General features: G+C 47.3%; 1 protein-coding gene across 1 annotated transcript in view; it reads right to left on the bottom strand.

The window, feature by feature from the left end:
• The window catches only part of LOC140399909 (clustered mitochondria protein homolog), a 150,770-nt gene that overhangs the window by 116,654 nt on the left and 14,783 nt on the right, over positions 1-19,333 (bottom strand). Inside the window, exons 2-3 of the mRNA XM_072489425.1 lie at positions 4,969-5,147; positions 4,316-4,487 (exon numbers count right to left, since the gene is read on the bottom strand). Coding sequence (XP_072345526.1) covers positions 4,316-4,487; positions 4,969-5,147 — 351 coding nt within the window. The remainder of the gene's footprint in view (positions 1-4,315; positions 4,488-4,968; positions 5,148-19,333) is intronic.

The following is a 19,333-nucleotide window of genomic DNA, read 5'->3' as shown; positions in this document are numbered from 1 at the left end:
TAATCTTGGGGTCATATCATTGAGACTTTTCTCTATGATATTTACTAGAGGTTGATGATGAGTCTCAAATATGAACTTAGGTAGACCATACACGGTCATGAAACTTAGTGATGCCTGTTACTAGTCCTAAACATTCTTTTTCTATTTGCGCAGACCTGCACTCTGTGACGGTCATCGCTCTAGATGCGTATGCTATTGGAATCCAATTGGTCTGGTCGTCTTGCTGAAGTAAAACTGCACCAATTCCAACTTGACTTGCATTTGTCAAGAGTTTTGTGGGTTTAGTTGGATTGAAGAACGAGGAGCTTTGATTAATTGTTGTTTGAGGTCCAGCCATTCTGCATGATGACGTGCAGTCCACTCAACATCAGTACATTTTCTGATCAAGTTTCGTAGAGCAACAGTTCTTTAAGATAAGTTGGAGATGAATTTCCCAAGGAAATTTACGAACCCAAGAAACCAAAGTACAGCTTTCTTGTCTTTTGGTTGCTGCATTGCTTCTATCTTTTCTTCATCCGATCTAACACCTTTAGCCGAAATGGTATCACCTAAAAAATTTAAACCACGGAGGTCGCAAACGTGCATTTAGACGGTTCAATTTTAAACCATATTGATGTTTTCGGTGAAATACTTTCCTTAGCCTTGCAATATGCTCTTCCTCAATAGTTGACCATATAATGATGTTGTCCACATGGACTCGAATACCATCTATGTTTTCAGTTATTTTCTCCATAATTCGGTGAAAAAATCTCTTGAGGCAGAGATGATCCCGAAGGGCATTCGATTAAAGCAGTACCTTCCAAAAGGCGTGTTGAACGTACAGAGTAGCTTGCTGGAGTCGTCAAGCTGTATCTGCCAAAAACCTTGTGATGGGTCCAACTTTGTGAAAATTCGCGCATACGACATTTCAGAAGTAATTTCTTCTCTTTTGGGAATAGGATAATGTTCCCTACATATATGTTTTTATTTAGACCTTTGGGATCCGTGCAAATTCTAATATCTCCTGAAAGTTTTTTCCCCACAAACCAAGGAGCTGACCCAGTCAGTCGGTTGCATGACTTTGGATATTATGCCTTGAGTTTGTAATCTCTGTAATTCAGATTTTAATCTCTCGCGTAGGGGCGCAGGAACTCTTCTTGGCAGATGGACGACTGGGTCCTGGAGCGCTGGCCCTCTTGCTGCCTAAAGTCATGCCTAGGCTGGCACCTGCACGTCGCACACGGGCCGGAATCACCTTCAACTGAGTCCGCGGACGTGTCACAATTTGGCGGTCGACTCTTCGGCCAGAAGACAGAGTTGCCGCGGTGGGCAGTCCAGGCCGTGGGGATAACACGTGAGGGGCCCCCAAAACATTCACCTCCATCCCTTGTATCTCTTAGATAGCGTGGAATTTTCTTGGGACAAAGAGATCTGTACGCCTGTTGAAAGTCAGGGAGATTTCACGCAAAAAGTTTTTGTGGTTTCAGATTATTTATACCGCAGACCAAAACTATCACAGAGCGTATCCAATAAAGCAGTTCCATACTCACAAAACTCGACTATCTTCCATAGCTGTGACATGAACTAGGTGACTGACTCACCGGGGGGCCTCGCCACCCTATTAAATTGATACCTTTGAACAATCACTGACAGGGTCGGGTGTTGCGCCACAGGTGCCACGAATTGGTTGAACAAATGCATATCCAGCATTGCCAGGTACGCGAGACTCCAGATCACCCCAAACATGCGTGCTCCGGAGGCCGTCTGACCATCTGCCGCACTTTCTCCGTGGTGTTGTAGGCGCAGAAGAGGTAACGCATCCTTTGTGTTCTGGTTCCAGTCTTCAACATCAGCATCAAATGCATCCAATTGCCCAAACGGAGGCATGGCAAAATAATTTGTTCCAACGTGGGTCCAGAAAAATCGGGGAGGTGGCTCAGCCGAGTAGGTTGTAGCATCGACAGCAGACCAGATTTAGCACAGTGGGCTAAATAGCTGGCTTGTAAAGAGGACCAAGGCCAGCAGCGCGGGTTCAATCCTGTACCGGCCTCCTCGAACAGGCGCCAGAATGTGGCGACTAGGGGCTTTTCACAGTAACAATAAGTGATTTTCATTCACTTAATTTTCTGTGCTGTATGATTCTAGGAACACAGGGAAGATAATCATTCCCATCCCGTAGGTCTCATGTGGGATATTACAGAGAGGGAGCGCCTGTTTAGGACACTTGGCTAGACAGCTGGTTCGTGATGCAGAGCAAGGACAGCAGCGCGGGTTCAATTCCTGTACTGGCTGAGGCTATTCATGAAGGCCATGCTTTCTCTACTCTGACCCTCGCCCAAGATGTGGTGACCCTCAGGTTAGATCACCACCAGTCAGCTCTCCCCCCTCAAAGGGAAAATAAGCCTATGGTCATCTGGGACTATGGCGACTTTACCGTACCGTATTGCAGAGAGACTGGACAGGGGAGAGAAGTGGACGAGCGGGGTAGACAGTTGGGTTGCACTGCACCGAGGCGGATTCTCTTCTCAGCCGGATGGTCACTTTTCATAGTAGGATGGAGAGTGGAAGTGGATAGAAAAAAGGAAAATGGGTGAGAAAGAGCAGATGGGATAGCTTTGGCACGTTCCTTCCTGATGACCGGTGGAGAGAGAGGGGAACATGATAAAAAGAGTTGCACTGGATTAGGTAGGGTATGATATCCACCTCCATGGAGCTGACTTGCTGATCAGCCGTGGAATGGGGTGGGAGAGGTGTAGTAGGAAGACGTTTTTGAACTTGAAGGTGTACTCAGTAATTTTTAATTTACACATAAGAAACAGCTGTCCCATTTCACTGGATCTTCTCTTTCCTGGAACAAAGCCAATGATGTCCATTGGCTGTTTTTTTTAAATCTTGGATCGCACTCCATCCTCAGCTGCTGCTTAAATTTTGTCATTTTCTCCATTTTCATTTCTGACTCACTTCACTCACATTTTGAATCCAAAATGTTTGGTTTTATTATGATTTTCTGGTTAAATTAGGGAATTCTGTGCTCTTGGGCATGTTCCTTTTGTAACAGCTCTTCAGAAGCTTATGTTAAGCAAGGGATTCATTTGGATCACTCAACCTTTTGGGACAGTCACATTTACAGCATCAACGATTGGCATCTTGAGGCCATTCAACATTTCTAACAAATCATAGAATCCCTACAGTGCAGAAGGAGGCCACTCGGCTCATCAAGTCTGCACTGACCCCTCGAAAGACCACCCTACCTAGGCCCATGCCCTCCCCTATCCCCGTAACCGCACCTTACCTTTTGGACACTATGGGGCAATTTAGCATGGTCAATCCACCTAACCTGCACAACTTTGGACTGTGGGAAGAAACTGGAGCACCCGGAGTGTCATAATATACACCAGTATATCATGGTGCTGACACACACTGATGGACACACAGTGGGACCAATCAACATACACAACACCGCAGCCAATCACCAGTGAGAGCACACGCACTATAAAGACAGGGGACATCAGAGTTCCTGCTCATTCGAGTAGCAGTTAGCTAGGAGCACAGAGCTCACAGCCTGCAACACAGACATTCACCATGTGCTGAGTGCATCAACTGGTTAGGACAAGGCAAAGGTCTTTAGTTAAAGCTGGTATCGTATTTACCCACAGTTCAAGTATGTTTAAATAGTTAACCTTTAAATAAAATAGTATTGCACTACTTCAAGTGTTGCTGACCTGTATGTGATCCAGAACACCCAACACATCACGGAGGAAACCCACGTAGACATGGTGAGAAAGTGTAAACTCCATACGGACAGTCACCCAAGGCTACAATCGAACCCAGGTTGTTGCCGCTGTGATGCAGCAGTGCTAACCACTGTGCCACCCATATAATGGAAATCTATTCAACCATAACTCATTCTAGCTTTTCCCCTCACATTAAAGTATCTGTATATTTTGGTTCTATACCCAAAAATCAATCCACGAGATTCCTTCTCCAACTCAGACCTCTTTGATCTGTGTTTACCATAGCTCCAGCTGAATTCCTGGGCAGGTGATTTACATCCACACTTTTTGTCACTTGTAGTACACTGTAGGTGATCAGAGTGACCCTCACCCCCTCAGAGAAAGTCTCCATCCATCAGTTCCTAATGACAGCACAGCCAAAGTTAGGCTATCAACAGGTGAGGAATCGCAGCAACAAACCGATCGGAAATATTTTAATCCTACCCTTACATTTTTAGTGAATGTATGTCAATTGTTAGGCAGCATTTGGGTATCAAATCAGTAAAGCTTGTAGGCAATCTACCCAAGGCACTAAGATCCTTCAACAGAGTGCCTCTCTATACCTTCTACCACTCGGAGAACCGATCCATCCTTCAGTCCTTCTACACTTGCCAACTCCGCAGAGTTATCCAGAAGGTTGCCATCATACTGAAGTGAGAAACAAGTCCGATGGCATGTGTCTTCACGTTCCATCAGGACCTGGATAATCTCCTGGACCATCTCCTGGGATGACACCTAGAGAAAAGCACAAGATGATGTGTCGAGTTGCATTCAATAAAGTCTCAACCTGTACCAAATGGTCACTGAGCAAACTGTTTTCTCATCACAATGTCAAAACCTTTCTGTAATTTTGTCACTTGTTATCTCTGCAAGTGCCTATCCCCCATCAAACTCTCCATTCTGAATCTGGCCTCATTTGTAGCCCCACCTTCCCATCATCCCACCACAGACAGTCACATCTTCATCGTCTGGGCTCCACACTTTGGAAATTGCTCCAGACTTCTCAGTCTATCCTTCGAGACCCTCCTATAATTCACCCCTCCCACCAAGCTCGAGGCACCGCTGCAAAAAATATATCCTCTATTGCTCTGAATTTTCTTTTTGTCGAGCTCCTTAAAGCACTTTTGAGGCATTTTTCCACATTCTACGATCAAAAAGTTGAGACATGGTGTTTGGAGACCCTAATGGCAAAATGAGAAAACAGCTAATAACATACTTGCAAGTCAATGGTGTCACTTCCAGCCGCATGGATCTTGACCTTAAGTGTGTTTGGAGTGGGATTAACTTCCACAACACCATTTTCATGCACACCAGCAGCAGCAGTACTTAGACTATTCACTGGCAGAGTCACCTCAGAGTCTTTGCCATTGGATAGAGCCTCACCACCCTCAGAATCTGCAAAAAGAGAATGAAAAATAAACATTTTAAAAGCAAACCTCGAGAACTCTGACCATTAAATTTTAATGTAAATGATTGTACACCACAACAAATACCATGAAATATGAAAACATAATTAAAGGCTGCTACTTAGTAACCACCGGGGCTGAATTTGGATCCAAGCCAGCGGTGCTGCATTATAACCACTTGGGGTTTGTGGGTTGACATCTGCTTGGTCAGTGAGACATTATTAATTGACGTATAATTATCAAATGACTAATAAACATAAATAAAGCCAACTCCAGGGGATGGATTTCTATGTACATGTACAGAAAACGGTGTTCCCTCTTTAAAAGGTGTTCCCTCTTTAATAAGGACATGGGGAGTCCACACCAGGTAAAATAAAGAAACAAAGTTTTACTTACAACACAATATATACACAGCCCGGTAGATCCCTACAGGAGGTCCTCACTGGTCGATGCCTTACTAACCCACCTTTTATACAGAGATTAATAGAGGTCCCCGGCCTTAGGGGGAAGATAATCATTCCCACCCTGTAGGCCCCATGCGGGCTATTACACCCTCCATCTTCTCATGGATCGTCAGAGCCTCCCAAAGATGCAAAACAGTGTTGCACCTAGTAGTGTTAGCACAGGTCCAGATTTGCTATTGCAAGCCGTTGGGGTGGGTGCTTTGATCTGATGTTTGGTCCGAGGGTCCAATGAAAACCTGGCATCATTGCTTGTGCCTGCACTCACGCAGATGGTTGGGTCAGAGTTTACGCCAGATTGGTCAGAACGTCAGAAAATTAAAACCCGTGAGATCCAAGGAAATATTACAAGTTGTTACCAACATTTTCTCAGGGACTGCAAGGGTCAACAGGTGTTTTTGTGACTGGAGGGTTGTTTCCGGTGAGGGTTCAGTACTGGATTCCTTGTTCTCCAGTTATATGATCAATGATTAATGATCAATGAGGCAGCACCGCAGCACAGTGGTTAGCACTGTGGCTTCACAGCGCCAGGGACCCGGGTTTGATTCCCGGCTTGGATCACTGTCTTGTGCGGAGTCTGCATGTTCTCCCCGTATCTGCATGGGTTTCCTCCGGGTGCTCCGGTTTCCTCCCACAAGTCCTGGAAAACATGCTGTTAGGTGAATTGGACATTCTGAATTCTCCCTCCGTGTACCCGAATAGGCACCGGCGTGTGGCAACTCGGGATTTTCACAGTAACTTCATTGCAGTGTTAATGTAAGCCCATTTGTGACACAAATTAAGATTTAAGACTTAAATGTAGGGGGCGTGATTAAGAAGTTTGCAGATGATACGAAAAGTGACTGTGGTTGATAGTGAGGAAGAAAGTTGTGTATGCAGGACGATATTAACGGACTGGTCAAGGAGGCTGAAAAGTAGCAAATGGAGTTCAATCTGGAGAGGTTACACAAGGGGGTGCGTAATAAATGGTGGGACACCGAGAATGTAGAGGGACAGAGTGACCTTGGGAGTGCATATCTACAGATCCTTGAAGGTAGCAGGCCATGTAGACAAGGTGGTCAAGAGGGCATATGGGATACTTTCCTTTATTTGCCGAAGCAGAGAGCACAACAGCAGGGAGGTTATATTAAAACTGTATAGAACATTAGTTGGAGCATACGGTGAACAATTCTGCCATGTGTTTCAGGAAGGACACTATCGCAGTAGAAAACGAGTACAGAGGAGATCAATGGGGCACCACGGTAGCACAGTGGTTAGCAGTGTTGGTTCACCGCGCCAGGGGCCCAGGTTCAATTCCCGACTTGGGTCAATGTCTGGGTAGGGTCTGCACGTTCTCCTCGTGTCTGCGTGGGTTTCCTCCGGGTGCTCCGATTTCCTCCCACAGTCCAAAGATGTGCGGGTTAGGTGGATTGGCCACGTCAAATTACCCCGTAGTGTCCAAAAGGTTAGGTGGGGTTACTGGGTTACAGGGATAAGGTAGAAATGTGGGCTTAAGTCGGGTGCTCTTCGGGGCGGCATGTGGCGCAGTGGATAGCACTGTGACTGCGGTGCTGAGGACCCGGGTTCGATATCCTGTCCTGGGTCACTGTCCGTGTGGAGTTTGCACATTCTCCCCATGTCTGCGTGGGTTTCAGCCCCACAACCCAAAGATGTGCAGGTTAGGTGGATTGGCCACGTTAAATTGCCCCTTATCAAAATAAAAAAAATGATAATTGGGTACTCTAAAAAATTTTTAAAAAATAATAAGTAGGGTGCTCTTTCAAGGGCCAGTGTCGATTGTTGGGCCAAATGTCCTCCTTCTGCACTGTAAATTCTGTGAATGGGGATGTTGTTCGGAATGGAGAATTTTATCTAAATGGAAAAAGTAGGTCCTTTCAGCTCGTTTTCATGGGAACAGAGGAGGTTAGGGTGATTTAATGGAGATGATTAAAAATAAGGGGCTTCGGGTGGGGGTCACGTGATGAAGGTGGAGTGGCTGCGTTTCCACAGACTCTGACGCTACTCATCTTTTAATTGTTTATTTCATCCTGATACACAACCCATAATTATTTGGCCCTACACAACCCATAATTATTTGGCCCTGATGTGTATAATCTGTGGTATGTTCCTGGAAGATCCTGGCTAAAATTTGGCGCTGGGAAGCGGAGTTAAGTCAAAATCCTTGTTTGAGGCGGTTGGAGACGGCTGGGACAGCTAGTTTCGCTGGTGAGTGAGCCTACGGTTCCGTGATGCCATTGGCACCAAGATAATGGTTGCCATTGTGAGTGATGTTGTGGACAATCGTCTTGGCTCCCCTGCCCAAGTTATTGGTGCTCACACTGATAAACGGCAAGATATCGTAAAGAGAATGGATGAAGGGTTGCTTCACAACGCCAGGGTCCCAGGTTCGATTCCTGGCTTGGGTCACTGTCTGTGCGGAGTCTGCACATTCTCCCCATGTCTGCGTGGGTTTCCTCCGGGTGCTCCGGTTTCCTCCCACAAGTTCCAAAAGGCTGTCAGGTGAATTGGACATTCTGAATTCTCCCTCGGTGTACCCGAACAGGTGCCGGAGTGTGGAGACGTGGGGATTTTCACAGTAACGTCATTGCAGTGTTAATGTAAGCCAAATTGTGACAATAATAAAGATTATTATTAAATTTAGTTCTGCAGTGAGGGACCGCAACGAGTCCATTTCAGCCTTCATAATTGGGTTTTGTCAGCTTGCTGAGCACTGCAGGTTCGGGACCACACTTTATGACATGTGCAACTGGCTGGTTTGTGGGATCCATAACCTTAATATCCAGAAGAGGCTCCTGGTTGAAACCACCATAACGTTGGTGAAAAGGTTTGAGATAGCTCAGGTGATGGAGTGTACTGGAAAAGGTGCCATTGAGCTCCAAAGTGTGGCTGAAGGAGAGGTCAACCAAGTATGGGGCGGTATGGCCGTGAGGTGGGCAGCAGGATCAACGGGCACAGAGGAGAACCGGACACGATCCTCGGAACTGGAGTCAAAGGAACGGGAAAAAGGCAGGGTGTCAACCCAAGTCAGAGGTGGACTGCTATTGATGTGGAGGACGATCCCCAAGAGTCCTGCCATGTTCAGGTGTTTGTGTGTTTCTGATGGAGTCGCAGGGATCACATACAAGCACATTGTCGTGCTAGGCAAAATGCTGCAATGCAAAGAAAAAAACAACAGCAATATTCCACAGTGCCACCGAACATAGTGGAGAAGAATTCTGAAGGGGAGCATGCAATGTATCAGTTGAATGCAGTCCAATTGAATAAGATGTCCAAATTGAAATTGTCCTAATGGTTATTGGCAAACGCCTCAAAGGTGGAAGTCGACAATGGGGCTGCAGTGACAATTGTGGTGACTTTGAAAATCCTTAGAACAACAACACGCCAGTGGTGTACAAAGAGCAAGAGGTCAATCTGTCCTTGGTTGCCATGGAAAGGATCCCCGAATGGGAAAAGGCCGGTTGTGAAGATTAGTCTCAATTGCCTGGAAATTTTTTAAATCTTCTGTTTCCAAATTTGCTGGGGAGGGTGGAGGCACCTCAGCCTCCCAGTCAACAGTCTGCAGAGAAGAACGACAGGTCATTCCAGGTGGGGGACCTGGTTTTGCAAATCCACTCAATCATCTGCACCTGTTGAGGGTGGCGAGGCCAGTTTGCTGGTCGCTGAGACGATGCCGCCAAGGAGTCATCAGCTGTTTAGAATTTGACTACCCAGAAGGGTGCCGAGCCTGCGGGCAGGCTGCAGATGTCTGGAGGACCCAGAGGCCTACGGACCGATTGACCTTTTGACGGACTCTCTTTCCCTTCTGTCCTTTGTAATGTTTATGAACTCTGTATATAGTGTTTTGTGCATTAAGGAACTTAAGGGGGGAGGGATGTGGTAGTGCTGTCTCTTTAAGGGAGTGAGCTCCAGACCAATTGCGCAAGAGGGCGTAAACCTCAGCCAACAGAGTGCTTGGGCGGGGCGCTTGGAGCAGGAACCTGGGCAGTGTGGACCTGGGAGCAGATGTGATCAGACCTGTTATATTAAGTTCTGTGCCAGTTACTTATCTGCCTTTGCCTTTCGTTAATACACTCTTAGTTAACTACTGGAAGCCTCCAGTGTATATCTGAAGCCACCACAGTTAGAAAGCCCTACAGTTTACAGTCATCCTGAATTTTGTTCCCTTGTGATTATATCCCTGATTTTGTGTTATTGCCTTTTATCCTGGCAAAGGCACATGATATATGAGCACAGAGGTGTTTGTCACCTGTTATCCTGTGAAAATCATGCTGAGATGGTTGTATGACATGAGGATTGTGCAATATTGACCTTTTCTTGGAAAATCTCAGCAAGTCTGGCAGCATCTGTAGGGAGAGAAAAGAGCTAACATGTCGAGTCCGATGACTCTTTGTCAAAGCTAACAGACAGAGAAAGTGGGAAATATTTATACTGTGGAGTGAGAATGAAAGATGAGTCATAGCCACAGAAACCCAGGGAAGCCGGGTGCTAATGGCCACAGAAACCAAGGGGAAAGAGTGCTAATGGCAGTCCCCAGAGAGAACAAAAGATGTGAAAGGTCAAACAGCAGGGAAACTGTAAGAAGTCTTACAACACCAGGTTAAAGTCCAACAGGTTTGTTTCGAATCACCAGCTTTCGGGGCGCTGCTCCTTCCTCAGGTGAAGGAGCAGCACCCCGAAAGCTAGTGATTCTAAACAAACCTGTTGGACTTTAACCTGGTGTTGTAAGACTTCTTACTGTGCTCACCCCAGTCCAACGCCAGCATCCCCACATCATGGCTAGCAGGGAAACTAACATGAGAGGAAGAACTGTAGATGTGGGGGGGAGGGGAAGGGGGAAGCAAAGAGGAGAAAGGTGGATAAGATTGGGGGTGGGGGGAAAGAGAGAGGAACAACATCTCATCTTCCGGTTAGGCACACTACAGCCCTCCAGCCTGAACATTGAATTCAACAACTTCAGATGATCAGCTCTACCCCACCTCGACCCATTTGTTTTCATTTCATTTTAACTGTCTTTTACCATTTCTTTCTTTCTTAATATACATTTAATTCCCCCCCCAAATCTTATCCATCTTTCTTTCACCTTTCTCCTCTTTGCTTCCCCCTTCCCCTCCCCCCACATCTACAGTTCATCCTCTCATGTTAGATTCCCTGCTGTTTGACCTTTCACATCTTTTGTTCTCTCTGGGGACTGCCATTAGCACTTTTACCCCTTGGTTTCTGTGGCCATTAGCACCCGGTTTCCCTGGGTTTCTGTGGCTATGACTCATCTTTCATTCTCACTCCACAGTATAAATATTTCCCACTTTCTCTGTCTGTTAGCTTTGACAAAGAGTCATCGGACTCGAAATGTTAGCTCTTTTCTCCCCCTACAGATGCTGCCAGACATGCTGAGATTTTCCAGCATTTTCTCTTTCCTTTCAGATTCCAGCATCCGCAGTAATTTGCTTTTATTTACGTTTTCTTTACATGTGCTTTGACACGGAGGCAATGTTCACTTTATTCATTGCAGCAACACAGCACGTTGGCGGGTGGGTAGTTTGGCATATCGCCTTAGAAGTCTCATTGTGGAGGAGGAAAACCCCAGTTAGAACTATTGGTGTTGGGCGGTACAGTGGTGCAGTGGTTAGCACTGCTGCCACACGGCACCGAGGACACGTGTTCGATCCCAGCCCACTGGCTGGGTGGAGTTTGCACATTCTCCCCTCTCCCCATGTCTGCGTGGGTCACACCTCCTCAACATAATGTGCAGGGTAGGTAAATTGTCCACACTAAATTGCCCCTTAAATTGGAAAAAAAAAATTGGGTACTCTAAATTTATATTTAAAAAAAAGAACTATTGGTGTTGTGTTTTTTTTGTTGTTATTTTGGGATTAAGGAATCCTTGCTCGTCTCCCATGAAGGTAGAGACAGATCATGTATCCTGGAAAATACTTTTTGTTTCTGTAGTTGGCACCTCTGGTGTTTTTGTAAGGGGGAGGAGGTGGCACAAGGGAATACGTACCGGGCATGCCCGGGGGTTGTCAGTTAATCCTTGGGTATCTAGTCTTTCTTGGGTTGGTCGTCTTGGCTGTGTGGGTAGTGAGTGGTCACATGGGTCCTGGAATGTGGTTGGCATATTACCCTGTTGTTTGGGTTTCTTTGTTGAGGGGAACTAGGTGGAATCTGCCAAACCGCATCTTGTACCGATTGCGGAATCTTGTTGTTCCCCTTTCCCTGGGGTATCCTTTCATTTCCTGGAGGTCTTGGGAGCCGGACCTTGGTTGTACCTTACCCCATGAGGCATCTCGCATATTGTGCAGCTTTCTCTTTGTTGCCCTGTGGAGGAGGGCGTGCACCATATAGCCATGGCTTTATCCCGTTATCCTAAGATTCCCTCACCCTTTTGCGTATCCTTTCATTTTCTATATTAAAGGGAGACACCAACTACAACAATTACAGTGATTGATAATCTGAACAAATTGTATGAATATTTGCTGGTCCTCTTTCTATGTATGTCTGGAATAATAATGACTCTGTATTGCAGTAATTTTGAAGATTTACTGCGTCTTGTGGCTAAATGTAAAATACCTCCTTAGAACTAATTAATGCCTTCATAACTTTTTTTTTTTCTTTTTAAATTTAGGGTGCCCAATTCATTTTTTCCAATTAAGGTGCAATTTAGCATGGCCAATCCACCTACCCTACACATCTTTGGGTTGTGGGGGCGAAACCCACGCAAACACAGGGAGAATGTGCAAACTCCACATAAGACAGTGACCCAGAACCGGGATCGAACTTGGGACCCCGGCGCAGTGAGGCGGCAGTGCTAACCACTGTGCTGCCCTACATTTTGTGTTTGACCTCTATGTCCCTACCTTTATGTCCCTACCCTCTCTGGGGGCATCATGATAACATTCAACAGCCTTCTTACATTGGCCGCCAACTGCCACCCCTTAACAAATCCCGTCTGGTCCTTTCCAATCACGTCTGGTACGCAGTCCTCAATCCTAGAGTACAAGATCTTAGCCAACAATTTGGCGTCTACATTTAGTCGGGAGATCTGTCTGTAGGACCCGCATAACTCCAGGCCCTTATCCCGTTTCAGGATCAATGAGATAGTGGCCTGTGACATCGTCAGGGGAGCCCCCTCTCTCCCTTGCCTCATGTCCTCATCAGCAGGGACCCTAGTATCCCAGAGAACCTTTTGTAAAACTCCACCCGGTATCCATCCGGTCCCGGGGCTTTACCCAACTGCATGGCCTTCAGTCCATCTGCTATCTCTTCCAACCCGATTGGGGCCACCAGCCCTTCTACCAAGTCTTCATCAACCTTCGGAACTTCAGCCTCCCTAGAATTGCCTCATCCCCTCCGGCCCAGCTGGGGGTTCCGACTCATACAGCCTGCTGTAGAATTTCTCAAACGCCTTATTGACCCAGCTGAATCGCCAACCAGGTTCCTATCTCTGTCCCTTACTTTCCCAATCTCCGTGGCCACCTCCCACTTTCTAAGCTGCTGCGCAAGCATTCTACTAGCCTGCTCCCCAGATTCATAGATCGCCCCCCTCGCCTCACTCAGCTGCTCTACCGCCTTCCATGTAGTTAACCATGTAGCCAAACTCCACCTGTAGCCTCGGTCGTTCCCTTAGAAGCCCTGCCTCTGGGGTCTCCGCATCACCTCCTGTCGATCTGTAGTATTTCCTTTATCAGTCGGTCCATCTCTGCTCTCTCTGCCTTCTCCCTGTGGGCCCATATCGAGATCAGCTCCCCTCTAACGTCCGCAACTATTCCTCATGCTTCGAATGACACTCGCTTATTAATCAGGATCGCGACCCCTCTAGTCTTAGAGTCCAGCCCAGAGTGGAAAACCTGTCCGACCCATCTCTTCCTTAGTCTGACTTGGTCAGTTACTCGAAGGTGCGTCTCCTGCAACATTGACACCCCTCAAATGTGCGAACAAGCATGTCCTCTTAACCGGCCCATTTAGTCCTTATACATTGCATGTGATCAGCCTGGTTGGGGGGCTTCTCTTCTCACCTCGCCAGCCCCCGCGGCCAATCAGCCATCACCTTTCTTGAGCCAGTCTCCAGCCTGCTCCCCACGCGCAGGCTGAGGGGGGGGGGGGGGGGGGTGTATCACCCACACGCAGCTTCCTCGCTAGCGCTCTGTGCGCCCTGCCCACCTCCAAGGGTTGGGTGAACGTCCCCTCCCCCAGTAGCTTCTCAAGCATAGCTGCTATGTATGCTCCTGCATCCATTCCTTCGGATCCCTCCTGGAGACCCACGATCAGGTTCTGCCGGTGGGACCTGTTCTCTAGATCCTCCACCTTCTCCTGGAGCCTTTTCTGTTGATCTCTCAACATTCCCACCTCCACTGCAGCTTCTCCTGCTCAGTCAGTGCCTTCTCCACTTTCTGGATCGCCCGATCTTGAGCATCCGGTCTGAGTTCCAGTCGCGCAATTGACTCCTTAATCGGGTCCAAGCAGTCCAGTTTCTGCTTGGCGAAGCCCTCCTGTATAAACTGCATCAACTGCTCCGTCGACCGCTGGGTCGTCAAGTCAGAACTCCGGTCATCCGCCATGCTTTCTCCCGTTGCAGCCTCAGCCCAAGCCTCCTCCGTTGACCTATCTCTTCCTTTGCGAGCACTCCTGGTCTGCTTCTCCATGCACTGATGTAGGATTCCTTGTCACAGTTGTATCCAACATCAATTTTCCACTTCAGATCCGACAAAGAAAATCGGGGGAAAAGGTCCAAAGTTCCGACCAGAGTGGGAGTCACCAAATGTGCGACCTACTCCTTCATAGCCACCACGGTCTGGATGGGTTTCTAATTGCTAGCGGGATGAAAGGTTATGGGCAGGAAGGTGGCGATGAGGCCAAGATTAGCTCAGGCATGATCATATTGAATGGTGGAGCAGTCGAAGGGCTGAATAGTCTACTCCTGCTCTTAGTTCTCGTGTTCTTATTGCAGCAGGCCACGGATGGACATGTGGGCATGAGAGCAAGATTTTGAGTTGAAATGGCAAGTGACTGGGAGGTTGGGGTCTCGTTTGCGGACTGAACAAAAGGTGTTCCACAAAGTGGTCACCCAGCTTGTGTTTAATCTCCCAGTGTAGAAGAGATCACATTGGGAGCAGTGAATACAGTAGACCAAATGGAAGGAGGTGCAAGGTGTGTTTGGACCCTTGGACAGTGAGGAGGTAACAGGGCAGGTGTTGTACCTTCTGCGATTGCATGGAAGAAGTTGAGTGGCATATAGTGTGGGACTTTGCGGTTGCGAATCCCTAGGAACAGCCAAGAAGGCCCAGTCTTGGAAGCACTAAAATATGAACCTGTCTATAGATTAGCAAGGGTTATGAACCATGTTATTTTTAAATAATTTCAACACAAAGTGTATTATTTACATGGCTAGGCACATATTTCAGTAGGTTATTCAATATGCATACATTTCAACTCTACAAAAGTCGTAACAATCATACTTAAAAAGAGCAATTGGACCTTAAGTGGTGAGATGTATGCCTTCCTTCTTCAAACCACTTCCCCCAAGTTTCCAATTTCACTACTCACAAACCTGGTGTCCAACGTGTGATCAAAAGTGAAAGCCAGATAGAGGTGTACCGTCTAAGTGGGTTATAAGCTCATTTGTTCTGCCCACATTATGTTTAAACATAAAAGGGTCACCGACCTGGAATGTTAAACCTATTTCATGTACAAGCATCCATCGCCTTATTGCATGCCAGCAATGTTTGAGAAATTTGTGGCAGAAACTAGCATCTGCTTTCGAAGGAGCAGAAAAGGTTAAACCTTCTTAGCCACAAGGATGAACAATGATGCAGTTTGAAGCAGTTAAGTAGGAAGGCCAGTTCGATAATGTGGTAGTATGTATTAGGGGTCATGTGGGACTGTGAAGCAGTGATGCTATTGGCTGACAGATCCCGGGTCCTGGTTGGCTGTTGACCCCTGGCTCCGCCCTGAAGGCGGAGTATAAGAACCCAGGCTTCTCCCCGCCGCTCCAGTCTGTTGCTGAACTGCGGGGAACAAGTCACGCTTAATAAAGCCTCATCGACTTCATCTCTATTCGTCTCTCTCGTAAGTCATTGTGTGCTACAGATGGTTCCCCAATTCAGTGCAGCATTCTGACAAACCTGTCTGGCCAGGGGAAATCTGGGTGGATCAGTCAAACCCAGGCTGCAATAAACTGAAAAAAAAAAAAAAAAAAATGCAAGCTGCAACACATCGCTGTGCATTAATTCAGCTAAATCCTCCCAAGGCCCCGAGAACTCACTCAGTAGCATAAAATGGACTCTCCTGACAATATTCAAACATTCCCTTCTCTTAACTTCCTCTTTGCACTTTCAATATCACATGTGTTACCAGAGCTCAGGAGGCAGGGCAATCTGGCTTTCATGCTTCTTTCAATTTCATGTGGCCGATGACAACAAAGGCATTCCTCACACAGTAGTTCTTCCTTTTCTCCTCTGTCCAAATGATGCTCGGAGACATTTGAGCCCAGGTTAACTAAAACACATACCATACAAAACCCACTCTGCGGAGATTTATCTCTATTCATCGCGGGAGATGTTGAAGGGGCGCATCACAGTCATACAGGAATGCCTTCAAGATATTGGGCGCGATTTAATGGCCGCGATGCGCTTAAGCAAAAACTCGACGAGGCTGTAATCGCCGAAGTGGCCAAAATCAAGATCCCGAGTAGTCTTGACAGGTTGGATATGAACGGATGTTTTCCTTATGGGAGAATCTAGAACTAGGGGTCACTATTGAAAAATAAGAGGTCACCCGTTTAAGACAAAGGGGTGTATTTTTTCTCTCAGTCATGAGTCTTTGTAACTCTTTTCCTTGAAAGACAATGGAAGTAGAGTCTTGAGTATTTTTACGGCAGATGTGGATAGATTGTTGATAAGGGTGTAAACTGTTAAATTGGGGGTAAGGGAATGTGGAGTAGAGACGGAAATCAGATCAGCCATGATCCTATTGAATGATGGCACAGGGTGCCGAGTGGCCTACTCCTGCCCCTAATTCGTATGTTCATGTCGACCCTCTGGATGAGGACTGGTTGTAGTCCCGGTTCTGCCCACTGCAGCTTCTGGCGCTGCTAGAGTCAGACTGGCCAGTAGCTTGGAGGCGGAGCCTTCATCCTGACTGAGGGGTGGATGTCCCATCTCCAGTCAACAAATGCTTGTTGGAAAGTTAAATGGCTGCAGGAGTGCCAGTAGTAGCTTTGCACGCATGCCGGTAAGGGAAACACATCATCCTAAAAAAGAATCTTGGCCCAGATGATTTACAGAGAACACGCGAGTTAAGGGAGAAGTTGGTAAGGAAGAAAGAATGAATGAATGTACCACCTTCCCACCAGAGGTCAGAGAGATGGTTGTTCTTGGCTTTGCTGACCTCATCCCTCCTAAGTGGCAAATGGATGGTGCTACCAGGCTGTCCAGACAGAAAACAAGAGCTGTAATGAATAATTGCTCCTCACCAGGACCAAGCATCAAAAGAGAGAGTTACATTTAGGCACTCAAAAGGAAATATGGCGAACGACGAGCAGGATGGTGTAACTCACTGAGAAAACATCTTTCAATAAAGAGTGCATATACTTCATAATCAGTTACGTGCTTATAAATGACTTGCATCTGGGACTTCCAGTGGCGGCTATGAAGGAGTAAGTCGCACATTTGGTGGATCCCGCTCGGGTCGGACTTTTGGACCTTTTCCCCCGATTTTTTACCGGACTTGATTTGAAAAATCGATGACAGAGGCAATTGTGTACTGGATTCCCACATCGGTGCATGGAGAGGAGGACCAGAAGTGCTCGCAAAGGCAGAAACAGAAGAACAGAGAAGGTTTGGGCTGAAGCTGCACCGGGTGTAAGCATGGCGGAGGACCGGACCTCTGGCTTGTCGACCCAGCGGTCAACGGAGCAGCTGGTGCAAGTTATCCAGGAGGGCTTCGCCAAGCAGAAGCAGACTGCTTGGACCCGATTAAAGAGGCAATTGCGCGGCTGGAGTTTAGATTGTCTGCCCACGATCGGGCGATCCAGAAAGTAGTGAAGGTGCTGGCTGACCAGGAGGAACATCAAACTGAGGTGGAGTTGGAGGTGGGGATACGGAGAGACCAGCAGAAAAGGATCCTGGAGAAGGTAGAGGACCTAGAGAACAGCTCCCATCGGCAGAGCTCGAGAATCGTTGGGCTCCCGGAGGTATCCGAAGGAGCGGATGCTGGGGCATACATAGCGGCCATGTTCGAGAAGCTGCTGGGGGATGGGGCATTCCCCCGACCCTTGGAGGTGGACAGGGCTCATAGATCACTCGGGAGGAAGCCGCGAATGGGAGACCACCACCCCCCCCCCCCCGCCCCAGGGCAATGGTGGTGAGATTCCACAGGTATTGGGATAAGGAGCGTATGTTACAGTGGGCCAAACAGACACGGAACTGTAAAACGGGAAAACAGTATCCAGCGGATCTATCAGGACCTGAGTGCTGAGGTGGCCAGGAGAAGAACGGGCTTTAACCAGATTAGGTCGACCCTTTTCAAGAAAAAGGTGAAGTTTGGGCTGTAGTATCCAGCCCGCCTCTGGGTCACATACGAGGAGCAGCATTTCTATATTGAGTTGCCCGAGGAAGCGCTGGACTTCACAAAAAGGAAAGGACTGGTGTCGGACTGAGAACTTTGCTGCAACGCTCATGTTTAAAAATAGTTTCTGCAGCTCCCGACGCAGGAGATGCAGGTTAGAGTGATTTCGGGGACATGGGTGGGGGATGGTAGGGTGTCAGATATATACAGGGCAATGAGAGACGAGGGGGAGATCATGGTGGATGAGCTGAAGGGAAAATGGGAAGAGGAGCTGGGGGGAAGAGATCGAAGAGGGGCTGTGGGCAGATGCCCTACGCAGGGTAAACTCTTCGTCCTCGTGTGCCAGGCTTAGCCTGATACAATTCAAGGCACATGACCGGAGCAAGGCTCAGTAAATTTTTCGGGGTAGAGGATAGGTGCGGGAGATGCACGAGAAGCCCAGCGAACCACACCCACATGTTTTGGTCATGCTCGGCACTGCATGGGTTCTGGGTGGGGGTGGCAAATGTGCTTTCGAAGGTGGTGGGGGTCCGGGTCGAGCCAAGCTGGGGGTTGGCTATATTCGGGGTTGCAGAAAAGCCGGGAGTGCAGGAGGCGAGAGAGGCTGATGTTTTGGCCTTTGCGTCCCTAGTAGCCCGCCGAAGGATATTGTTAATGTGGACGGAAGCTAAACCCCCGGGCGTGGAGGCCTGGATAAACGACATGGCAGGGTTTATAAAGCTAGAACGGATAAAGTTCGCACTAAGAGGTTCGGCTCAAGGGTTCACCAGGCGGTGGCAACCGTTCATTGACTATCTCGCAGAACGATAAAGGAAATGGGAAAGTAGCAGCAGCAACCCGGGGGGGGTCCTCAAGGGTGTTTTTGTATGGATATTTTTACTTGGATATGTATATTGGCTTGTTTGACTTTATTATTTGGGAGAGTTAATATTTTGTTATGGCAGTTGCCATTTAGTTTATATATTATTTATTTATTTGTTAAAAAACGGTCATTATTATTTAATATTGTTTTATTGTTGTAAAAAGGGAAAAAATTTTGTACTGTTTTGTTTGGCCGAAAAAATTTGAATAAAAATGTTTTTTTTTTAAATTTTGTTTCTTGTTTTGTGTTTTGCGGACGTTATTTGTAATTCCTTCTGTATTGATCTGGGGC

The sequence above is a fragment of the Scyliorhinus torazame genome, chromosome 1 (genome assembly GCF_047496885.1).
Source record: "Scyliorhinus torazame isolate Kashiwa2021f chromosome 1, sScyTor2.1, whole genome shotgun sequence".
NCBI lineage: Eukaryota > Metazoa > Chordata > Chondrichthyes > Carcharhiniformes > Scyliorhinidae > Scyliorhinus > Scyliorhinus torazame.
Note: the sequence above shows the minus strand (reverse complement) of the source record. Positions and strands in the feature narration are given on the sequence as shown.